This window comes from Herpailurus yagouaroundi, unplaced genomic scaffold (genome assembly GCF_014898765.1).
Source record: "Herpailurus yagouaroundi ecotype Mexico unplaced genomic scaffold, PumYag 181, whole genome shotgun sequence".
Classification (NCBI taxonomy): Eukaryota; Metazoa; Chordata; class Mammalia; order Carnivora; family Felidae; genus Herpailurus; species Herpailurus yagouaroundi.
This window is the reverse complement of record NW_024412412.1, coordinates 30,195,971-30,221,388: the sequence shown is the minus strand read 5'-3', so window position 1 is coordinate 30,221,388 and position 25,418 is coordinate 30,195,971. Positions and strand designations below refer to the sequence as shown.

At 41.5% G+C, this 25,418-nt stretch overlaps 1 protein-coding gene across 16 annotated transcripts in view; it reads right to left on the bottom strand.

Annotated features, from left to right (window-relative positions):
* Positions 1-1,437: 1,437 nt before the first annotated feature.
* Positions 1,438-25,418, bottom strand: part of NRG1 (neuregulin 1) — a 1,118,472-nt gene continuing 1,094,491 nt past the window's right edge. For 5 of the 16 annotated variants that reach the window (XM_040490192.1, XM_040490196.1, XM_040490201.1 and 2 more), the window contains 7 exons: positions 25,069-25,127; positions 18,648-18,671; positions 13,888-13,990; positions 12,006-12,132; positions 9,485-9,615; positions 8,469-8,675; positions 1,438-5,682 (listed from right to left, as the gene is read on the bottom strand). In XM_040490192.1, coding sequence (XP_040346126.1) covers positions 5,031-5,682; positions 8,469-8,675; positions 9,485-9,615; positions 12,006-12,132; positions 13,888-13,990; positions 18,648-18,671; positions 25,069-25,127 — 1,303 coding nt within the window. In that variant the 3' untranslated portion in view covers positions 1,438-5,030. Of the gene's footprint in view, positions 5,683-6,075; positions 6,218-8,468; positions 8,676-9,484; positions 9,616-12,005; positions 12,133-13,887; positions 13,991-18,647; positions 18,672-25,068; positions 25,128-25,418 lie in introns of all 16 variants that reach the window. The other 11 variants (XM_040490194.1, XM_040490203.1, XM_040490204.1 and 8 more) reach the window with 5 other exon arrangements.

The window sequence follows — 25,418 nt, the reverse complement described above, 5'->3', positions numbered from 1 at the left end:
GTGAATGGAGAATTGTAATAACCGTCTAGATAGTCAGATACTCTACATTCTCTCTGGACCATGCTCTACCATATAGGCTTCTGCTCCCATAATCCGTGTATGTCAGGTATCTGATTGTAACCTAAATTACTAAGACAACTGCTTGTAGTTTTCAGTTTGTCGGGTGGACAAAGCCTCAGCTGAAACCTGAAGACACAGGGAAGTGTCTCCGTCTGTAATTTTTAAAATATTCCATGCACTTCTTGATTTGCTGAATGGCTGGTTGGCTGCAATGGACAAGTAAGCCAATGCGGTGGCTTCAGGATCGTGTGTGTTAGGAGTGTGTGTGTGTGTGGGAACATAAATCACAAATATGAGGAATCTGAATTGTTTTAAAAAGTTCACGATATAAATAATAAAGACTGGTACAGTCAAAGGCCACTATTTGAATCTCTTAGACATCCAGACTGTTTTGGAAATGATGCCAGAGGAGCTACGACTAACGACAAGGTGTCACGTACGTATATGGAGGTGGACGTTGATGGCAGGCATCGAGGTACCCACAAACTCCAACAGAGGCCCCTGTGTACCCTCAAAGGATTGCTGAACTCTATCTCATATACTTCAGAAGCCCTAATCTTATCTAGAATAATGAGTAAAATGCTTGAATTATATAAAAAGTATCACCCATGCAAATACCTATTTGTTAAAATATGGCTTTTGTTTAGGCTAATCTCAATAAGAAAAGTAATAGCCTCATTTCTATGACTCTTTTAGAATGTGGGAAATTTCTCATGCATCGGCCCTTCCCTGAGCAGTAAGATGGGCATCTAGTTTGATTTATTGATAGAATGAGGGGAAAGAATCCAACTTAGCCTTATCTTCTCTTAAAACTGAATCAATAAATCATGGGCCTGATGGAAAATAAATTTACTGAAGCTATAAGAAAGCTTAGCATGGTCAGGTTCTGACTGGCTGCCTTTTGGGCCCTGCTGGCCATCAGATTACCTGAACCCCGATAACAGGTTTTCCTTTCACAACTGCAGGTATCGTCACATTGACATTTCCATTAGCCCGGAGAAGTTTCTTGCAGCCACTACAGAACATGTTAACAACCAGCACCCAGGCAATCATGCCCTAAGACGTCCTCTCTGCTATGTTACTGTGTATGGGGCCGGGGTGGGGGGGGGGGGGTGGACGGGGGGAGGCAGGGGGTTGTGCGAGAAGGGGAAGAAGACATTGTATTGCTTGCTTATGGCTCTTTTGACAAGGAATACAGTCGTAAGCAAAACCAACAGGCAGAAGGTGATGAAAGAACAGGCAAAAGCAACAGACAGACGAGATGATCATGGGGTCCATCAGACACATTCCTAAATTAATACAACTGTCGCAGTCAGATGGAAGGTGCTGGTCTAACAGACTCAAACATTAGTCTGCTGAGCAACACTCCCACGCCTCCACAGAGTAGCATTTTTATTGCAGTATGTCCTTCATGGAAAATGAACAAAATTTTAAATAAATCACAATTACTTATTGCTTAGTATTTTGGATAATAAATTCTTTAGTTTATCAGTACCTCAGGGCCTTCAAATGTGCATTCTTCAAATAGTTTCAATTACATATACATTCTTTCTCCTGAACAATAAATTATTCTTTAAAAAAAAAAGTAAAAGGAAAAGATACATAATTTTAAAGCAAAGAAAAACAAAAAAACATATATTTTTGACATTTGTCTTAAACTTATATGAAAACAACTCTATGTTAGATGCTTAAATATAAATAATAAAGGACATTATGTTATTTACAATGTTACACAGTAAGTTGAGAGAGTAAAAAAAACTGACATTAACTCATAAAGACAGTAAATGATTTAGGAAAACATCCAAGTAACGTACAATGTGTATTTACAAAAGAATATATAATAGAACTCGTGATATGTGGCCATTTCCCTTTGCCTGCATTTCTCTGCAGTGTTTCATGGGTCCTTGCAGATAGAAATCTCTGTGGGTGGTGAAATGGAGCCAGTGCTAAAAGATAAAACAAGGCCTTCCTTATTTCCACTAATGTGAGCCATGCACCTTTTTTACCCAGGCCAAAAAAAAAAAAAAAAAAATAGTTATGAGCTAGTTACCCTGGATAAACTCCATCTACATCACGACAGTCGCACCAAAACACGGAAGATATGGTATGTCGGTGTCTGGGACACATTCACATATACTCAGGCAGAGTGCCATTTTGTAGACAGCATGAGGCCGTCCAGGCAATCTTGGGGGGAAAATAAAAAGGTCATACCAGCCAAGAAGGGAGAGTAGGCCGGGAAAGGAATCTTGAGTGACGGAAAGAAGTTTTGCGTCCGCTGCGCTACCCCTCATGGGATATGACGTCAGACCCGGGGAGACAAAGCTGCTGTCAAACTCCCAGGTGGCCTCCCCCACCTGAAAAGCCACGAAAACTTGCCACATGCTGGGAATATCGGTTCACGCTCCTTCTTTGCATTGCCACTGCACTGTCTGAGTTTATGGACAGAGCTGGTTGAGAGCGATGTGGTAACTACCACAGAGGAGTCCTTGCGAACACAAAGCTCATGGTTGCAACGCACAGCCCTGAGGAACCAGCCATCCTTTCTTCTCAGGGGGAGCTCTGGTCCTATAGATGGAAAGGCTGTCCCAGCTAACATGCCACCTCTCTGAGTGACCAGAATCAAGTCGGAAATAAAATTTCCTCTTGTCCTAACTGTTCGTATGTATTTGTGACCTGAAACATTTAGAGCTATCTTCACACTGGGGAATATGTTCATTGCTCTCAATAGGAGATTTGATTTATTCCTGGAATTCTCCACCGTGGGGCCTTTGGGTACTCCAATGCCTGAAGATTTCTGAAACAGAGATTTTGGACTTTGAATTCACGGTAGAAATTTCTTTATTGACATAGCCTCTGGATGAGCCAAGGCCTTCAAAGGCAATATTGGCATAAGTTAGAGAAGCTCTTTGGGTCGACTGTCTTCTTCCCCTGCCATGAGCTTACTCGTTTCTACAGAACTGGGCAATCAGAGCGACTTGTGCAGCCTGACAGGAGCAGTGAGAACACTGCTGAGCACAGAGAAAGCGGCTTGTGAATAAGGAAGGACAGGTTAGGATGCCAAATACTAAAAGTAACTGCCAGGACCTGCAGACAGACACCTCTGTGGGTTGCAGAAACATGTAAGGAGCTTAATGACATGACTCATGCCCAGCCCACGTTTCCCCAAGACCTCCTTGCCTGTCACGTCTCCTCGTTAATGTTCATATAGAAATTTGATGAGGAACTAAATTCAGTTCACCTGCAAACAAGGAGCCGTTGCTTTCGCTGACTTCACACCTGGTATTCTGAACCCCCTGCCAACCTGCTTCCCATTTTGTCACATGGATCCTAGGAGGTCACTGGGAATCTAAGTAGAGCTCTAGCCAGCTTTGACAGATATCTGGCAGGGCATGAAATGGGGTCTGCGTTGTTTTTGTTTTTTAATTGCCTTGTTTTCCTGAATCAGCAGTTGTCTCAAATGGTAACACCTCTAGGCCTTCTTTGGACTTACAATCACAGAGAACATGCAAAGTTCAGACCCGTCTTCATCCTGTTTTGTGACAGTAAAGCAGAAAGTAAGAAGTGGGGCAGGGGTGGATGATAAGGGCTGCAGATGGAGAGGTCAGTACACAGGTGGGGGTCACTTCTGCAAGGAAAGGTGCAATCTTTTCAACACTACCAACATTTCCTGATGAATCATCGCTCGTGGAAGGTTCTCGCTAATCACAAATCACATGCACATTGGCCATTCCTGACAAAAATGTTCATGCATAGTTGTGACCTAATCAAGGCAACATCGAAAAACAAGAGAAAAATCATGAGGAGAAGGGAGCGGTCAACAAAACTGTTTAAAACGGCAGTCATGTCACACAGCTGTTCTCCACCTGCGCCTTCTATACATTCACTGTTTCTAGACACACTACAACAGAAATATTGCCTATGGTGACTAATCACCACCACATACAGCAGGCACATTTCACTGCAGAAGCATTGCAGACCAACTGCTGAGTGTGCTGTTTCAGCTGGTTGGCTTGTGCCATGACACGTCTATTCTCCAGCTGTTAGGACACAACCAATCCCTGGCTCCAAAATCAGTGGACAACCCAAGTCAGGAACGATTGCACCTTCTTCAGCCACAATTTGATCTTCAGCTAGATGACCTGTTGTGTCATTCCCCCAGAAGGTGAGGCGAGTCCTCTTATAAAGTGATGGATGTACCCTGATAGCAAGCCAGAGCCCGAGTCCTATGCTCTCCCCCAAACTGTTGCTCTTTGTCAAGAAAAAGAAACCCAAAGAAAGCAAATGGCTGCTCTTTTCTAGTGAGAGCCAGCTGTCTTCTGATGAAGAATATAGTTTTAAAAAAAATCACAAGATTACTTTCTTCCTAATATTTAACATTACTTAATGCAGTTTCCTGCTGTAATTAATAGTAGCATGCTGTTGGATCTACTATTATCTCAGAGCCCAGTGAAGCGAACCTTTGGCTGGCGGAGTAGACACAACTCATTTCGTATACCGAAAGCAAAAGAAACCTTCGTACAAAAGAGAAGAGTATTTGGACGGATGTGCCATTACAAGACGTACTGATCGGGCGCTACTAGAAGCAAACGGAGGGGAAGTTGCAAGTCTCACAAATCATACATCCTGTCAACATCATAACGCAATGCACAAGAAGCCAGCGAGAACTGAATATATGGGAGGTTTTGCTGAAATACTGTGGAAAAGCAATCACAGTAACTGTACAAAACTTGCTCTCAACGTAACAGAACATAAAGGCACCATTGATATCTTTCTCGTTTTGAAATACTGTAAAAAATTGCTACATATGGCACATAACACATTTTTACATACATATATTTAATTTATAAAAGTTTTTTTCCTGTTTTCTATTCGCAGAACTGCTAAAATAAAATAAATTGTTTAATTTAAGGTGGAATACTTTATTATATAAAATAAAGTTTTACAGGTGAATCTATGTGTTTATTTAGGTTTTATACAGCGATAGGGTCTTGGTTAGCGATTACACTCGTCAGCCTGGCCTGCAATTCTTCCTGCGGAGAGAAGCGGCCTGCTGGGTTAGTCCTGCTGTCCGCCAGGCGGAAGGCAGGTGCTGCCTCAAGACTGGCGGCCAGGGGGTTCTGAATGCCCAGGAAGGGGGTATCTTCCCCTACTCTCTCATCTTCTGTCTCACTCTCTGAGTGAGTGCCTTCCGCACTTGCGTTGCTGTCCATTTCCAACCTGTTGGCAATGTGGCCATTGGGCTTGGTTCTTTTGGGCCGCCGGCTACTGGTGAGTTTCTTAACAGGCTCTTGAGCTGGCTCGTACTCCTGGGTGGTTTCATACTCCTCGTCCTCCACTATCCTCAAGGGGCTAGGGGGCAGGCTGTTGCTCTCATGCGCAGGGTTATGGTGGTAGGAGGTGAACTGCGGGGGGTGGCGGTCATACTTCTCCCGCAGCCTCGGTGGTGTCACGAGAAGCAGAGGTCTTTCTTCTTCCACGAAGGGGCTGACTGCCATGGAGGGCATGGATACCGTCGTGCCGGACACAGGTGGAGACATTTCCGAAGGGGGCGATTTGGGGGAGCTTGGCGTGTGGAAATCTACAGGTGACATACGAGCCGGGGTGGTCATTGCTGACACATACCTGTGTGAGCACAGAATACCCCGCGTGAGTGTGGTGGAATAAGAGGCATCCAAGCAGGGAGGGGACAGGGACAGAATTCGCGATATTATAGAATCAGAAAACAAAGACGGTCGATTCGTTGGATACATCTGGATTTTTAACACTAAGGACATTCAGCACCCTTGGAGTCTAACATTATGTAGCCAAGAGTTTCCTCACAGGAGTGCATGCAAAGATCAGCTAAGTGGCCTAACTCATGGAAACTTTGGGGATTTTCAACCCCATCATCATGGGGTTTTAAATAAAAGCCTGTGAGTCAGGATAAGAGGGCACTAGGTCCCAGAAGCCTTTCAGTTTACGAGGACCAAGGCGCGGGGATTTGGAAGGGAAACAAGTATTACTTAAATACTATACCTTCCTAAAGGCCAAGGGGTCTTAGAGAATGAAGCCCAAATGGGGAATGGAAGAAGATCTAAGATGAGTTGCTGATAGCTGGATCTGAATGCATTTGGATCTGTGTGCCTTGTTTCTCCTTAGCTCAGCTATAAGGTTATGTCTTATGAAAAAAAAAGAGCATAGTAACTTAGATTTATTCCTGATAACAGTGTAACACATTTGTGTGCTTTTAGTTTTTCCGTGAAATGCTACCTCTTCACATTCAATTTGCAACTATCCATCTCAGTGACCAAGACGTTCAGAAATAAGCCTGGGAGAACCTTATGTTGGCTCCCTGGCTATGTCCAATCTCCAGTCCACCTCTCTTCAAAAACCCAAGGCTGTATCAATCTTTGGCTTATATTTGGTGACTGCTCAAGGGGTGGCTGTACCATGTTACCTTAGGTCCTGTTATGTCCAATGGTGCTCGGTAAATCTCACTGTGACTACACTGAGTGCATTCTTTATTGTTTTCTTTCTTTCTTTCTTTCTTTCTTTCTTTCTTTCTTTCTTTCTGGTTTTTTTTTTTTTTCCATATCATGTTTTTCTCCACCAGAACAAGAGACCTGACTTACTACTGAGGAAGAAGGGGCTTATTCAGAGTCACATTTCTCAACTTCTATAAAAATGTTGCCAATGCACAGCACCAAGGACTCTTTTCTTCACATTGGCATTCACAGAGTCTAATTTGACATTAACTTGTGATGACACAGGACACCATTATCTGAACTCTAGCTAACAGGAACAGGAAGCCTGTTAACTTTCCTGCTTTTCAGCCATGAGTCACATGGATGTGAGGTCTAGCTGTGTCTCAACTGGGAAGGCGTCTTAGAGATTGAAATACTTGGGGCTTGAGGCTTCAACTTTCGTTCTGGGGATACTTAAATTAATCTCTCTGAGAAACGCTAATCCAAATTCAACCAATGCGTACAGGCAATGGATCTTTTCTCTCCATGCTCTGTAGGTCCCGGTATATTTTGCAGTCCTAGATAATATCTGTGGTATGCGTGGAAGCCCACCACAGCAGGGAAATGTCAGCCTTTAAAGAGAAATATCACACGTAGTGATGAAGAAAGAATTTGTCCCTGAGGTCTTTTTCAGGTCTCAAAAAATAATGAATTAAGGCAGATAGAATGTCTTAATACATAAAGATGTAATTATATGAATTTAAGACTCATGTTTTAAACCAGTTTGGGACCATGCCTACTTTTTCACAGATGAATGACAGAGCAGCCTTTAATTCCATAGAATTCTGAAATACCATTTTGGGGCAAAGACCCTTGAGGAGTGGTCAGCAAGCTCTACATGACCTGCTGGCCCCAAACTAGTCATCTTTTGTTTTAAGGACTGCCCAGTCAGTCCATGAGTGGACAGAGTCTATCAGAGTTATCTCCGCCCATGTAACTATCAAATAGGTATGGACACGTACCGAGGCAGCATCACGTAAACCTTTCAGCAAGTGGTCAAAGATCACACTGAGATGGTGATATATAAACAAACAAATGACACCATTTTGGGTTTGCAAACAAACAAGCAATAGCATCCTGACATGCTGCCAATGCTGGTTGGATATAACTCTCCCAATTTAAGTGAAAATGAATAAAGAGAACCTATGAATTCAGTATCCCTAGTAAGCATCTCTTAGTTTGCTTTCTTCTACTCTTTATTTTACCTTGTCTGTAACTCCCCCAGCCCAATCCGAGATTCCCCAGAAGAAAGCCAAAACATTCTGGGATAAAGGACCATGTCAAAAGCAATATTGGTTTGGAAACCAGCTGTGAAGACTGCCAGACACAGCAGGCAAAACATTTATTTATTCATCCCTTCTTCGAATTTCATAAAAGGGATACTATGTGGTGGAACACAAGCGGTCATTCCCCATGACAGTCAGCAGTGACACAGCCCTTGATTTGATTTAACCGAGGCTGGAAGGTAAGAAAGAGTTAGCACACGAGAACACGAGAGCAGCTCGACCAGAGTTTGGGTAACTGGCAAATTAGAATTACAGAAAGGGTCCTTATCAACCATTGGTGCCATCTCTCTAAAGTTACAGCCGAGAAAACTGAGATCCCAGGTGGGTCTGAGCCTAAGGCCAGAGCTAGGAACTCCAGGTTTGCCGCACCTTCCACATCAAATCGTTCCCGCCCTTTAAGGGTCTGCTGCCTGTCAGCCGCTGGGATGACGCGAGAAGCTCAGGAGAAGTGAGCTCAGACAAAAAGATGACTTCCTCAGCTAGGAAACTCCTAGCACAGGCAACTGCTGCCCCTTATTCTCATTAGAGTAGATTTCCGTAGGTGAGACCGCAGGTGCTCACGGGGATTCCCCTACTGCGTCTCTTTCTCCTCTGCGGTAGCTGTGCCCTTGGGGTTTACCTTTCACTATGAGGAGAGTCTCGGTAGGAGTCAGGGGTTTCTCTGGCATGCCTGAGGAAGCTGTTACACTCGCGAGGGCCTCCCACGCCATTAAGTCGTCCTCTTGGGCCCCCAGAGGGGCTGCTGTGCCTACTGTTCTCTACTGATGACATCATGATTACAGAGTGGCTTTCCGAAATGATGCTTTCAGTGTGCCCATTACTCCAGCTAGAGGGGAAACGTGAGAGGCGAAGAGATATACTTATGCATTTCTTAATTACATGCCAAAATGGAAATGAAAGGACGTGATCTGGTAACTATTTCAAATTATTGGTGTATCGGCAGTTCACTACAACATTACTTGTCTCAGAATAGAATTGTCAGAAAGATACTCGCTCTAGAAAGGATTTACAATGGCTTTGTAAGGATACAGCTTATGTATTTGCTCACCCATTTGACGCATTATTTTCCAAATGTCGCTATGTACTATGTATTCGTACAATCTCTCTGCTCTTGAGCGGCTTACGTTAAGGAAATACTTGGCCTGTGAGCTGCATTTTGCAGTCCAGTGTTGCCCTTGGTAGCATGAACTGGATCAGCAAGACATCTGAGAATTTAGAGTTCAGTTATTAAACCAGTTCGCACGTGCATTTCCAAAGGCAGCCCAATCATTGGAAGAAGCCAACTTTTAAGCATTATAGAGCATCTAAGCCAGACTTTTTCCACTGTAGCAATTCAGTGAGGGGTCGGGCCTGAGTAAAGACAATCTCTAAAATGGGGAACGAAGATCCTGTGGGTAGGCATTCTTTTCATTTTCAGTAATGAAAAACTTGAGGCTCAAATTTAAACAGCAATTAAATGGCAGAGCCAGTTGATGTCCAAAGTCTGTTTTTGTCCTAAACCATACATTTAACCGTGTGTCCCTGCCTCATAAGTGAGTATCTCCTGTTCCTTTATTAGGCAGTGACAGCAAAAGGCAATATATACAAATTTACTCTTGGAGGAGTGCCTTATAATTTTATTTTTCCTTCTCATACCTGTGACTAGGAGTCTGAGTGACAGTGGTGGAGTGGTGAGCTGTAGAGGTATAGTGACTGGTCGAGAAAGATGTCTCCGCTTCTCTCTCAACAATATGCTCACTAGAGATGACGTTTTTAGAGACGTATTGCTGGATAAACAAAGAGACACAACTTGAAGATTCATATTAATCAAAACAGTAACATCAGCATCACACACACAAATCTATTCTAAGTACATATGCTTCCTAATAAATTCCATTTCTCCAATGGTCAGATGGCGAGTCATACCCTGGCTACATGGCCTTTAAATTCAATAAATGAAATTAATAAATTATCCTTTGGATGTGCACGCGGCATAGATTCTATAGTCTTAACTGCGTATTATCAGAAACAGACCTATTCCTTCTATCTTATTTCCAACTGAAAATGTGACTGGAATTCAATACAAATCTCTGCCCGATATCCATTTTTGTCATCGTTGTTATAAGTGAAAGAAGATTAACAGATAGTTGACTGAAACAAAAACGTAGAGATGGTTTGTCTTATTTCAAATTTCAAGTCAGTGGAGGAAGTTTTTTGGTTTTTTTTTGTTTTTTTTTTTTTACAATATCTGCATTTGGGATCTACCTTTCTTTTTCAGTTTCCCAGCACCCATGTTGCCCTAATGATATCACTGAAATTTTTAACTTATCGGTGGTAAGACTAACACGGCCACCAAGCGATCTGAAGGACGTACAGAAGCTGTCGAGATCATACATCTTGACAAAGCACATAACGTATAGGGGGCGTATCCATGGTGCAAATAGATTCTACTTTATTTTCATCACCAAATCACACTAGCTATTACTTCAGTAGATTCAATATCCACTGCAGTCAATGAAAGAAGCACACTTTGAAGTTGTCTTTTAAAGACACCACATTGAGTAAAATAACAGAAAAAGGCATGTAAAGGAATATTCTCAGTTGAAATGGGCACTTTATAAGCAATGGGCTGTGGGCTTTAAAAGAACCTGATGTGTTTACGGAAACCCCCAAAATATACAGCTCGAGTGATGTTTGAAACTCTGGCTGGTTCTTTTAGCGGAAAGGCTGTTATTCCATGTGGCTCTTTCTGGGACGTAAAGTTAGCTTGTTTTAAGGCAAAGATGGTGATGTCATAAATAATGAGCTCTTCCTAGTCTGTGTACCATTTCACCCTTGGTCCTTGAAAGGCAATGTAACCTTAGTGAATCTAATGAAAATGATACTTAACAATTATTGAACACTCACTGAATGTCACTGGGCTAAGTGTTTTATATGGATTGTCTTATTTAATGCTCACAGAACTTTCTGAAGTAGGTATTATTTTTAGGCCTGTTGTCATCATGAGGAAACAGGGTTTAGACAGATTAAAGCCTAAAGCAACACAGCCCAAGACATAATTGGAATCACGCAGCCACTTAGACACAGTGACAGATTGGAGGTGTGCCTGTATGTAGTGAATGCATTTATCAACTGTGTAGAACATTCCAGTGAACACTGGTGGGGGGAGGAAAGCAGCAAAATATACTAATATATCAGCCTTTCCTCTGTCCCTGGAAGGTCTTCGCTACAGGTCTTGCTGGTAGTAACCACCAAGGCTGAACAGGATTCTAGGATAGATTTGCTCCAAACAAAAGACACATTTTCCTATAGGATAGAGAGTGGTACTGAATGTAGTCTTCAAGCTTTGCCTACAAAAGGCCACGCGTCAGAGGGAAATGAAGTGAACAGGAAAAAATTATGGTGCAAAAAATATAGAGAAACACTCCAAAAGGCAGGAAAGCTGAGTCCGGCTCTAGGAGGCTGGAAAGATTGTATCTAAAGATTCTTCAGAATGTATGACCTATTTCTATCTAAAAGCCTAGTGCTTGGTAAATTTTAAACAGAATGCTTGAGTGGTTGAGGATCTATTTCCTCTGGAGGGTTTGACATCCTATAGAAAGAGTCAGGGAAGAGGAGGCATCGTTCTTTCAGTTTTGCCACTGAGAAGCGAGTTTGATAAGTCACTTGGCCCTTCCACGCCCTAATTTTTCCCTTGGTAAGTCAGAATCAGTAAATCATCGGGCGCTGGGAAATGCCTCTAATAAAAATGAGTCTAAAGCCCTTAGCTCAGTTATTAGCACTAATCAGTTATAGACTGGAATAGCCTTCATTTCCAAATCACAAAAATAAAATAAAATAAAATATTTCCCCCTGATTCTTGTATCATTCATTTCATTAGTTTTCTTTCTGTTTTTCTTTCCTTTCTTCCGGTCCTCGTCTCCCTGCAGAACAAACCCAATATTATTATGCCAACCCCTTAATGAACACTTTGTAAGAGGAAATGTGCTGGTGTTACAGGAACCAAATTCACTTTAAAAAATGTTCCCATTCTTTTCTCCTGGAGAAACCCTGGATTCCTGGAAGCTGTGGTGATTAATGGCAGCAGCGAAGAGCCTAAGAGCTTTAGAAAATAAACTTCAAGGTGCCTGAACAGAGGAGAGACGCTCAGCTTTTCCACTGGCCAGAGTCAACATACATTCACCAGCTGGACGTTCTCGGGGGGTGGGTTGGGGTGGTGAGGCCCGTTTGCTATGTTCACCATGTTGTTTCGCTCAGACCGAAGACTCTGCCGAAGCCGGTCATGCAGCTTTTTCCGTTGTTTCCTGGATATGAAAAAGAGGGAGCATTTATTATTTTTTTTTCTGTTATTTGGTACAGTCAATTTTTTTATCCTACCACCATGTAACTCAGGTAGGAGATTAGTGGTGGTGACAGGAGAGGGTGTACCACTCCATCTCAGAGTCTGCCTATGGACAGAAGTGGAATCCCACATTCTTAGTGAATAGATTTAAGAAGTTGGGTGGGATTCTTACAGGAACTGAACCGGACTGCTGAGAGATCAGAAAAAAAAAAAAAAAAAAAAAGGAGAAGATACATCAAGTTGATATTTGGCTCAAACCCCAACTTTGGTCATCAATCCATCTTTGCCTAAGTCTTACACATGGTCATTTGTCTTAGGTAACAATCTGTGCCGTGCAATGGACGAGGCTGATTCTGATTTCATGTATGATTTTGTCTGTGGGTCTCTTAAGGAAATGCAGTTAATTTTGAATCTGTGCCTCATACACAGTGTGTGAGCATGTATAGCATCGTACATGAGCGCACACAGGTACATATTTTGCAAGTAGATTTAGCGCAGTTATAACATGATCTCACTCCGGTTAACGCTTTTTTTGTGTAACTAGGCAATGAGTATTGAAATATTGAAGTTGAATCTAGTAGGACTCATAAGGTAGATTCTAGTAAGGCTTATCTCTATCACTCAATTCTGTCAACACATTAAATCCTGGGGTACTGGGGCGCCTGGGTGGCTCTCATAGTTCGTGAGTTTGAGCCCCACGTTGGTCTCTGTTCTAATAGCTCAGCGCCTGGAGCCTGCTTCGGATTCTGTCTCTCTCTCTCTCTGTCCCTCCCCTGCTCGTGCTCTGTCTCTGTCTGTCTCTCTTTCAAAAATAAATAAACATTACAAAACTTTTAAACAAAACCCTGGGGTATTAAGAAAATGCCATTCATGCCCTTAATTTTATGGTATAAAAGCATATTGTCTTTGTTCTTCAATGCAACGTTCAGGCCATGATAATATCCCCATGACTAGTTTTGGCAAGAGAGTTTATGTGATGAAGCACCAAAACAAAACAAAACTGTTAACGTTATTTCCTACTTTAAGTGGATCTTCTACGTAAGAGAGAAAAGTGAAGGGACTTCATGCCACACGGTAATTGTGTTTGTTCATAGGGACCCAGCTTCAAGGGCCAGACACAGTGAACACACATCTGCTTTAGTGTTTTCTCTAATTCTTTCAAAGCAAGATTTGCTTGATTTTCCTCCCATGAGATTCCTTTTGTACATCTCACGCTTTGAGAGCATTTGAACCAGTAAGCTCATTAGATGGAACAGAAAATCAATCCCAATGATGTTTTTAAAAACCTGCATTCCCAACACCACCAAGTGTTTCCTTTATCTCCTAAGTCTGAGTGCAAAGCAGAACACGTCCTCGGCAGGGATAGGACAAGTGCGCCTTGGTCACCGACTGCTGTCCTCTCAGGATGTGGTGCACGTCCACACGCACACGCATGTGCCCCACAGGCCCGTCCCTCCACCCCTTTTGATCACGGGCCGTGGTCAATGACCAGAAATCTTCTGAACATTTTCGCACAAACAGGCAGAGCTTTCTAGTTATGTGATTAGAAAAGGTCCTCCAGAGAGATTATTCTGGGGAGAAACATGAGAAGAAACATCCCCCTGCCTCCCCACTCCCCCTTCTCAAGACCAGGCCGTTGAATCTGTTTTGTGCAAAGCCCCGCCGGCGAGGCCGTCTCTGCGTGAAGGGGAGAGAGGCAGGGAGGAGGAAGCTTTACTTGGTTTTGCAGTATGCCACCACACACATGATGCCGACCACAAGCAGGGCGATGCAGATGCCGGTGATGGTCAGCACTCTCTTCTGGTAGAGCTCCTCCGCTTCTGGAAAGGGATGAGAGCAGACGTCACCAAGGCCCCCTTACACGTGCCGGGACTTAACAACTGAACAGTTGGCATGCTGCGTTGGCATTGTCCATGTTCACAAGAAAGTAAATACGAGGCAATTCATTACTTTTGCAGACATACTTAAGGTACAGCATACTCTGCATTGTACTTTGAGCATAAACAGCAAAGCCAGCTGGGGCCATGTGCGATTAAAAAAAAAATTACACTATTAAGTTACTTTACGTATAAGCTGCAGGTATATATGTATTAAACTGGCAAATCATCAACATTAATTATAAAATAATTATTTAGTCAAAACTGTAGTTTTTAATTAAATAAAAAAAAAACCATATCTTGCAAAGACAACAGGAATCAATGCCAATAAAACGAGTTGGGGTTGGAATCACTGGGGCCATCCTCCCCTCCTCCCTCTTCTCCATCCCCCCCGCCCTCCCAAGCCTCTTTTTATTTCCCATCTATGTTATATTCCGGCGGTCTTTACAAGGAGCCATTTCTAAATTAAAAAAAATAAACTCAAAGACATTTGCAAACATGAGCTTGACTTGTAGTTAGCAACAAAACTGAGGCAGGATCCCTATGATTAAACTGTAAAATGTAAACATAAGCCACACGGTGGGGGTAGCAGTGTACTGTATCAGAGAAAACCCAATATGGTGGGTAAGAGAGTCCTGGGCCAAGATGGAGATTTGTCCTTTGAAAGACAATTATTATTACCCCACCAGTTGTACTTAGACACCTAATGTATCTGTGTAAAGAAACCACTAGCATCCATGATATGCGACTTGGAATAGATTGTAATGCATTGCTGTGGTGACCAGCTTGGCAAATTAGCTAAGGTAGGTTACACTAAGGGAGTCCGATGCTTAGAACTTTGGGTTAAGAGCAGCACTGTACCCCCAATGTGACCAGTATCTTATTCATGGAAGTCTTTCTATTTGCAAATCGGTTTTTGGGAGGGATCATTTGATTATACGTTGGTGGGTCAGGCTTTTAATGAGATTGGCAGATTTCGTGGTGAACCTGATCCCTTAGGAACTGAGTTTCCAACTAGTCTAATTATATTTATTGGAAGATATTCACTGAGAAAGAGAACTCAACCAGTGTAGAATAAGCAATGTAAGTGGAACTTGCCAAATTGATTAATAAGCTGGTCAAAAACTGGAGGATGTTGTGCAAATGACGGTCTCTTATCTGGACGTCGACATGGGGCCTTAGGGAACATTTTTGGTTTACATTCTCAGTCTTAGCCACCACACCTTCTTCTCTGCTGAGAGAGGGCAAGTCGCAGAAAGGTCTTCTCGAAATGAAAAAGTGCGTTTTATTTTCTGTGATACAGTAGACCTTACCATTAAACAAAAAAACATTTCCTACAAGCCAAGCCCATGGTAATCAAATTCCAGTTAACAGATCAGGAACATTGTCAAATCAAATTAATAGAGCACTGATTATTAACAGGAGGAGAAGGAGAATAGAAGTCAGTGGGTAAAAGACTAGAATGCTACAGAAATTCTACAAAAACAAACCAAAAGGGTGGGAAGTGGGAAGGAAAAAACAAACCAAGAGGACAGACAGACTGACAGAATGACGGAGAGAGGGAGGAAGTCGGGTACGAAGGAAAACAAGGTTGAAAGTGAAGGAGCCATCTGAAGTCCCTGGCACAGCATGCCCGATACTAAGGGAAGAAAAATAAATAAACAAAAGAAAACCAGAGGGAGGAAATGCTGGGCGGGAAGAGAAGGTGGATGTAAAGTTGGAAGGGTGAACCCATACAGCATAACTCCTACCCTAGGCTGGCGGTCACATGGCAGCCACAATTAGAAAGCAAAGCAGCTGGTGCATTGCAAGGAAACAATGAACCAGGAGACAGAGTGGTGGCACATACTTTGGCCGCAAAAGTCAGATGATGAGGTGGAAGGTGAATGCTTCTTTGTTAATTGCTGTGTCTGCTGCCTCCCCTCCCCCACAGCCACAGGACAGGGAATTAAATTTTATGAGGTGTTAATCTGTGAGCTGGTGCCACGGGAGCTTCCTCCTTGACCTGGCATCTGGATCAGTTTTTAGCACTATGTCTAAGAAGGAGAGGTGGGGCCCGGGACAGGAGGCAGGGTTCCTGCCGGTGTGGTAAGTTGGTTCGGAAACAGGAGTGTAGACGTGTCCTTGACCCTGCTTTACCCTGCCCTCTTTCGCTCACTCTCTTTTTTTCTTCTTTTGAAAGGAGGAGGGCTTGGTGGCACTGGCATCTTAACGTTCTATTTTTAGAAAAAGCTGGGAGATTACATCTGCAAACCGTGAAAATGGGATGTATACAGGGACCCAAGGGGGGAAAGGCATCCCACCCACTACTCCCAGGGATTCCGTTGAGAAGTTTTTCGGCGGTTGTTCGTTAGGAAAGAATAGACTGACCTCAGTTTGTCAGCAAATGTGGTATGATGATTCACCACACTGCCCTACGTGATACGGGAAGACACGCATTTTCCAGCGAAATTGGTCATGGAAATGAAAAGGCAGCTCAGTAAAGGCCAAAGGGTAAAGAAAGCAAAGTGCTAAGATGAACCAACTAAAGACAAGGCCCATGGAATACAGAAGGAGGATTAAGATTCTGTATTCACAACGGCATTTCCCGAATACATTAAATGTTTCCCAGTTCAGTTTCTATTCCATTTTCCAATGATTTACTAGAGCAAGGAACCCCCACATTATGAATGTGTTAAAAGGGAAATACTTGATGAACAATAATGAAAACAATGGGTTCTTTTGACCCCCCTTTTTCCTTATTATTATTTTTTTTCCTAGCGTGACAGGGTCAATAGGGCAAAAGCAAATTAGAGGCAGCGCTGAAAAAGAGAATCCGTCAGTCCAGTTGGCGGATGTGCCTTAATGAATGGAAACGCTTCCCAGTCCTTACTCTACGGTTTGGCTGAATGCTTTGCAGTGAATCAGATCGAGCATGTTTTTCTGTCTGCTCTGGCCAGGCTAAGAGACAGAAGCCTTGTCTTTCTCAATTGCAATTGATCTTTAAGGTCTGATTTCCCTTAAGGATGGAACATTCTGGCTCAGTACACTGGCTGTCCTGAGACTTTGGAGTTTTAGACCGTTTGCCTGTAAGAGGTGTGCAGATACCAGCATATGGTGTCTCTACTGCTCCTTCAGGTCTTACTGAGGGAGAAGTCGTATATCTGAACTATCCATTGCCCTACCTCATTGGGAATAGAAGTATTAAATTCTAGTTAGACCCTGAAGTGATAAAGTGGGAGAAAGATGCCGTTAGGGAAAAGGAGCAGGCGATAATGGCTTTGTTTTCTCCCTGTAGGAAAGGCCTGTAAGCCTTTTTAGTAGTGGAACTATTTTTATCCAGAGGGAGGTTACTTGAATAGATCCCTCTCTCTCTACGTAGATAATCTGCCACCCAATGCTGATCACGGGACCTCTTGAGATTCTCACGCTTGGGAGAGGTTCTCTGATCTGCAAAGGGCCACTCCCATATAAGTGGGGGTTTTCTCATCCCAGGAACCGTTTGCTCTTGGGAGTTTTTACAGGAGGAATGGTCAACCAATTGAGTTTCTAAACCTATAACTGGCAGAACTTGCAAAAGTCTTATTCTCCACGAATTATGGAAAGTATATTAGGTATAGATGGTGACGTTCTCATCCAAACGAGAGCAGCAGGTATGCTACAGGGTGCCCTCACTGCATGATGTCACTGACACCAGCTGCATGGAGATCAGATATTCTGTTAATCAGGACATTGCTTTGTTGACCCATGGCCACATTCCAGGGCTGCTGGTGCTGTCCAGAAAGCCCGGGTACCTGCGCTGTGGAGCCTCTGGGATGACAGAATGGTTTCCCTCTCTTCCCAGGACTGGCCCTTGCTTCCAATAATTTAGGACAAAGGATTTCAAAGGGACTATGCCCCAAATTCATATGCTGCTAAGAGATATTTTGTGTTTACAGTGTGAACATGTCTATTTGATTACTTGTCTGGATGATCTTAGTGACTCAAGGTTAATTCCATTAGTGCTAGAATTTCCACTGAAAATAGCACAAGGCTTTTTTCTTTCTGTTTTCTATTTCCTTGCTCATAAGATAATGAAGTTGACTACAGCAGCGCTTGAACATTCCCAGAAAATCAGTCTGTGCCTACAATATTGTGTTGCAATGTCAGGGCTTTCTATGTTACTATATTAAATGGGTGATTTTTACACTGTATGTCAAGTTCCCATCAGCCTAAGACGTGGCGTGCTTTTAAGTCGATGCATTTAGAGCTTCTTTTGTTCTCAGGCCTGGTTTGGTTCTTCCCATAGCCTTCCACACCTCTCCAACTTACCCCAGCTCTGAAATAACAGCATGGTCAGATCCAGAGGGTCAAGGTACGTGGGACATGTGTGAATTTGCAGCAGGTGAGGTGATTTTAAACTCTAAGTGAAGTTTGGAAATCTAGAAACTGCTGCACTCAGTGACATTTTGGTAAACTAATCATAGATGGGACGCGGAAAAATCATTGTTATAGCTGTATGATCCCTTCTGAAGGAAAAGGAAATTAGTTAGGAATTGAAAGGTAAGAGCAGAAAAGGAAAAGATTTCAGCTCAGAGGTTCTAAATTCTGCAGGCTAAAAGGAATGATGATTGGTCCATACCCATAAATTCAATCCCAAGATGCTCTGCCAATGCAGAAAGTTGACAAAAAAAAGAAAGAAAGGAAACAAGTTTCAGAAAAGAGCAATACACTGCGCTCCAAAACACATTACACATGACTATTACGGCTCTCTGTGCGTGCACACGGAACAGGACGAATGGTGGGTGGTTAACACAAGCAGTGCTCAGGTACGCCTCCGTGAGTCCGCATAGGGGACTCGTCTTGTTAAAGAGGTGTGCAAATACCAGCACACCGTGTCTTTATTAACCCTTAAAAGACCTTACTGAGGGAGAAGTTGTCCTCATTTGGGAATAGAAATATTGTATTTATGATAATAAAGAAAGGCATTCAGTATTATTTCATTCCTCTCTTTAAAAGGCAGAAGTGCAGTTCCAGGGAGGTGATTTTTTTTTTGCCCAAAGGCACATGGTTGGCAGAGCCAGGGGTGGAAGCCAAGAGGACAGCACTCAGGTCTGAAAATTTTGTCACGCTGGATTTACAGTTTTTGTAGTTTGTGGCTAGTTATGCTCTAATATTTCTCGTTGTTTTGGTTATTAAAATATATATACATATCTCCTCTGTTCCTAACCTTCTCCGCTCTCCACCACTTACATGTTTCATTCACAGAAAGCAACAAATGCTTCTGCCCAAAAAGCCAGAGAGGGAATTGGGGAACAGAGCCTGCATCTAGTTTTTTTCGAAGAACTCCTGCATGGCATAGGATAACTCTCGATGCCTTGCTTTTTCAAATTGTAAAAAGAAAAGGGGGTTGTGTGGGAGAAGGATCCAATTCCTGGGGTCCTTAGTTCAATGGATTACTTCCTCAAATAACAGAGAGCCAATCAGATGATCACTCCACGGTGCTGAGCTCCGACGGCCAGATGAGAGCCCAGGGCTCCGGGAGGGAACCCCAAGGTGTGAGCTCACAGTCCACAGTCCTGGCAGATGTGAGTGCAGAGACTCAAGACTAAAGGACTAGCAGAAACTGCACAGGTTCAAGCAAGGAAATGGGGGACATGGGCAAATTAAAAATAGAAACAAAAACCTTCCAGAAAAGATGCTTTCCAGGCGGAAGCAAAAATTGTTAATCAAATTTTATCGGGGGTGGTGGTGGTGGTGGCGGGGGACCCCTTAGGATTGCTTATTTGTGCGTGGATGGTGGAGAGGCACATGGGAAGGAAGGGCAGAAGGCACATGGAGATTCAGAGGTCTCCATTTCTTCCCTTCATCACTGACTCGAGAGATACCACGGTGGTCCAGGAAACATGACAAGGCATCGATCTCTTAACTTTGAAAACATGTGGTTGAGGGGTACTCCTCTCACAAAAACATCAGTCTGGGCATGGACAAAGCATCCTCAAGTAGAGAGGAGAAAATAAGGAGGGTCGTGTGCTTAAGTCCTCCTGTTTTCAGGTCCTGCCTCTGCCATTTGCCTGTTCAGTGACTTTGGACGTTAATTTCTCATTGACAAAATGCTTATGATACTAACACATGCGCCACAGGGAGACCCTGTGGAATAAAGGAGTCAGGAAATATGTCGGCCAACAGCAGAAGGGTTTAAGAGCTTGGAGAGTGGACTTATCTGGAGATCTACCTTGGGCCCCTTATTACATGTAGGTTTCCTTTTACCTAATTCATGGCCAGGAAAACTCTGAAAGCTGCTGGGATATACCCAAGAAGTGAGGCTTTAAAAACTTTCTACCTCTTGAGGAAACGGAGCTTCCAGATTAAAAAATAAATCAGAGAGGACATTGAGTAACAGTAATAACGAGAGGTAGTGTGGACAATAGATCAGTCTGCCTTGGTTGGCCCGGGGTACTCAGGTGAATAGCCTAAACTTTTCATAAATTAAAAGCCACAGGATTCAGGATTAATTTGGTTGCACAATGTCCACAGCAAAAGTTAACAATTTATTCAAATCCAAATGAACTTCTCTTGTCTCTGTGCAACACTCAATTTGACAAAATATTTCCCCCTCATTTGCTTCCTTTATATAAACTTTGGAACATCAAGGATAAGAATTCATTTTCCAAGGAAGTGATAATAAATTTCCTTACACATTTCCTTGAAGATGCGACTCAGTTTTTCTCCCTAGAACCCCTTCCATCATATGCCTTTTCCTCCTACCAGTCAGTAATAATTTAAGGGTTAAAGCCGAGATATCTACAGAAACTCTTTTCAGAGAATCATTATTCCATGCCTACATGAACACTGCTAATGATCTATATTAGTTGCGTAGAAAGCTTGGTTAAGTCTTCAATAAAATTAGTAGCATGCCCATGCATACATATTACTGCATTTACAGTTTTATAGGTAAGTCTGTGAGCCTAACTATAATTTCATTTCATGGGAAGTCATTCATATCAGGCAGCTCCAATTTCAAATAATTCAAAGGGAAATTGGTACTTAAAATTGGAATCTCTTCTGGCCATAAGCCCTAACAAGGAAACAAGCAGAGGAAACATGCATCATTCTCGACCTGGAGCAAATACTGCTCTCATTTATTTTTACTATTGGTGGCTACATTTCTTTCATTGTGAGTCAAGAAAAGCAGAATACGCAAACACTTTTCATTTGATGAAGAAGTTACTACTTTCTATCTGTTCTATTTAACCTAATGTTGGCTTAGGCTCATTATGTATCATACGCTTCCTATTGAACTTCTGTCTCGCCACTACATTTTTCAAATTAAATTAATAATTCAAAAACACAAAGGTTGCTGTAAACAATTTAGTTTCCTTTTCTACATGTGATTTCCTGCTGTGCAGTAAGCAATATAAAAAATTAATTTAAATCTAAGAGTCTTCAGAAACTATAAAATATTGACTCACTATTCCTTTGCTTGAGGATTTTATAATTGTTTGAAGAGAACTGATTAACCTGTAGGTTAATTTAAATTTTTCAATTGCATCAGAGAAAAGAACAATTAAACAACTTTCTTTTGCCAAAATTATCCATCCATGCATTTACGGCTTCTGATAAAATCTGAAGACATTCAAGATTTTACTCTTTAATACTTTGGGCCTCCTTATGCAAACAATATCAAAGACATATGTATAGTCCTTTCTGCACCTCTGAGATTTCTAAAGGAGCTCTGTCAATGCCAGTGCTAAGTGGGACGTATTTAGTGTCTGACTTTTCATTTTTGACTTACCTTTACAAATGCAGATACTTTTTTTATTTTCACATATACAAATCCATATTGCCATTGAGCCTTTTGGAATGTAATAGGAGGCTTTCTCCACACTCCCAAGTTTCCATGTGCACAGAAGCACATTCACCAACACACACACAAGAAAGTCTAACACTCAGTTAGAATTTGTGATAATTTATGTCATAGATTGTGTCTTTATTCTACTGTCATCCAGATACACGTTGGATAAATTAGTAATTGCAATGGTTTTTAAAGCATTTAGAATCAACACAAGTAATTTATGCACTAGTAACCTCTGATTCAAAATTACATTTAAGGAGATCTATTGGGATTACTCATGCTGACAATATGCCTAAAAGTTCTAAAATTGTACTCTGTAAAAATATTCTATGATTTGGGCTATTCTATAATAACTTATTATTATATATTAGTTTATATATGATATACTTGCTGTATACTGCCTCTAACTATTGAAGCTGTGTTTTTTTTTTTTTTTCTGCCCAGGAAGTCTATATATCAATTATGAATTGCCTATATATGCACATTCTCCCCCCCCCCCCCCCAACAATGATCAATACAATCCTTGAAAGTAGGAACTCTGTCAAGGTAGGTCAAATTTGAAGCTGACTAACCTTGACAATATTTTCCTAGAAAGTATTATAAATATGTTTTATTTCAAGGCAAATGGCTGCCTTCAAGAAAGCCATATAAAATATACATTTATTCTTTTCTTTCATACTTTAAATCCATTTTTATAAATCAATAAATGTCCCCATAGAATACTCTGACCAGAAAAACTGCATCAAATCCTAATAATGTAAGTTATGTGTTAATAAGCATTTTAAAAGCTGTACATTCTTTTATAATGTCATTCTTCTATTCAAAATGTGGTTTAGTAAGTCGAAAAAATGTTTCTCTTTGAACCTGGGGAATATCTTTTCCTTCAAAATTTATGTTATGTGTTTCAGACTTTATGAACACAAACAATTAAAGTTTAATCATTACCACTGTGGCAACATTTTTTATCCTTTGTGCAGACTACACTGATACTTGAACATAAAGTTCTTAAAACAGCAAAGTGTATTTTCCTGCCTTCTCTATGAGAGTCTGCAGAAATGAAAATTGAAAATTTAAGCTATAGAGGTCAGAAAATTAACGCTGGGCAAGACAACTTTGGAAAGCAGTTTCTGAAGGGAAGCTCTTGCTTTTCCAGATCCGAGGGAGCCCTGACGCACAGACATCACAGACTGCTCATAAATTCACTTCCTATCAATCTTTGTTACATCAGGGTAAATATGAAGGCTGCTTTCTTGAATGTCTTCCAAAAGTGCGATCGAAAGCTTACTAAAGATTTTATTTAAGGAATCACACTCTGATTAAATACATAGTGGCTATTTTGAAAGAATATCTTCTGAAAAAGAAAATGGTCTAAAATAGAAGTTGAAAACATCTTCTTTGCCTACTGCTGTCAGATCTAACTGCATCATTATTTGGGGAAATAGCTTCATTTTAAAAATGCGATTCTCTATATAGTGCCCTAACATTGCCTTCAGTGCACAATGAAACTCGGTATAACACCAAACATTTAAGTGTGATACAAATGTTCAGAATTTTCACTCAATTCTACGATATGTTATCATATTTATACAGTCACATGATTTGCTAAATCTATGTTATTTGAATACAAACTGATTTCTGAAAGGAACGGCTTTAAAATATTCAGTAAAATTCTACTATTCCTCTTCTATTTTTTATTCTCCATCTTATCTACATTTAAAAAGATTAATAACATAATCTTTGATATGTAGCCTGTGTAAATATGCCATAAGCACCACCTCACTAAATAAATGATTGAATATTATGGAAATGGCCTCCCCTTAATGCATATAAAATTAACTTTTCCATGAAATTTATTCTTCCACGACTGTTAACAGGAGGAACAGGATCTTATTCTTTGCATGCATACAAGTAAGGGTAAATCTCTGATTCTTTTAGGGCCCCCAAATGACCGGCTCGTGTCACTATTCATTGTGTTACGTGAATTTACACTGATCGGCTATGTCCAGTATTTTTCAGGGTGAGCAACTGACAATCCGAATCAGGGATTGATAAATCCAGCCCACTGCCTGCTTTTGTGAATAAAGTTTTAGTAGCACACGGCCATGCCTATCAGTTTATGCATTGGCTATGGCTGCTTTGTGCAGAGTTCGTGGTTGTGCAGGTGACGGTTATCACCTGCAAACCCTGAAGTATTTACTATCTGATCTTTCACAGGGGAAAAAAAATTGTCACCCTTTCATCTCAATGAATAACTATATGGAATCCCTTTTAAACACAATGCTTTGAAAGCTCCAGAATTAGAAGCGATAGCCCAGTTCACAGCAGAAGGACAAATTACATGATCTAGTTACCCGTGCAAATTATATACATGTGGATTGGGTCTTTTAAGGATGATGTTCAACCCTTCACGAAGCCATAGAAATCCAACAAAATTTCCCAGTTCTGCATTAAAAATATATATCTGGATGTAAACTATTATATTTCAAAGTAAGTAACGAATATCAAAAAACCCCTACTTGTCCCTAAAATTGTCATTGAAACTAGCATAAAGAAATGCAAATATAAAGAAATGATTGTTTAAACTAATCCTGAATCACCTGTTTCCTAAGCAACATAAAGAGAAGCCAAGATATCTCATTTGCTGTGAAATGTTTGTCATTTTCCTACTCAGTGCTCTTTTTACACCTAAATGCAAACTGTTAATGAAGAGAAACATCTGAACTCTTTTTAGCATGTTTATTTGTTATAAATAACACATTCTGAGCCGAAATTAACTTACCATCATTTCAAGTGCATACTGATTACAATTTAGCAACATCCTTTGCAGGACGCTGCCATTTTATAAAGAAGATGGACTGTTTAGCAGAATGATTTTATTTTATCAATAACAGTGAGACTTTTAAATGCTTTTATTATAATTGCACTGTGTGATATTGGCTATCATTTTGTATCACATTATTCAGTATCCATTTCAGAAGCATCCGGAGCCTCACACACCTATTAGTATCTCAGAGCCCACTAGTCACGAACAGAGGAAGTAATACAATCGCTTGTGTTAATGTTCTCATGCGACAGGCAGAGGCAGTCAATGTTAGACCTGGTAAAACACATCTATGTCTAGGTGAAATCTGAGGGGAGATGCAACAAGAAAGCGGCAGCGACTGAGCATGCTCCTACTCAGGCAGAGACAGAAAGGGAGTGGACGTACTGTAGAAGCTGGCCATTACGTAGTTTTGGCAGCGATCACCAGTAAACTCATTTGGGCACCTGAGAGAAGAAACAAAAAACAATGGTAGAAAAAACAGAGAAAAAGAGAAGAGGTGAATATATGCTAGAAAGAAGCTCCTTCAGTGTCATTTGACTGAACTTGGCGAGTTCACCCTCAGGAACTGAGTCTTTGTCCTAACCATGGTTTTCAGACTCTGGCATTTCCCTCAAAGGATTAAAAATCTGCACAAAATGGGGTCCTAGGGTTTGTATGACAGAAAGGAAGATGGAAGCACTTGAAGTGACTGCTTTCTTTCAGAGGGACTCGCTGAAAATCGCATCTGATGGTTT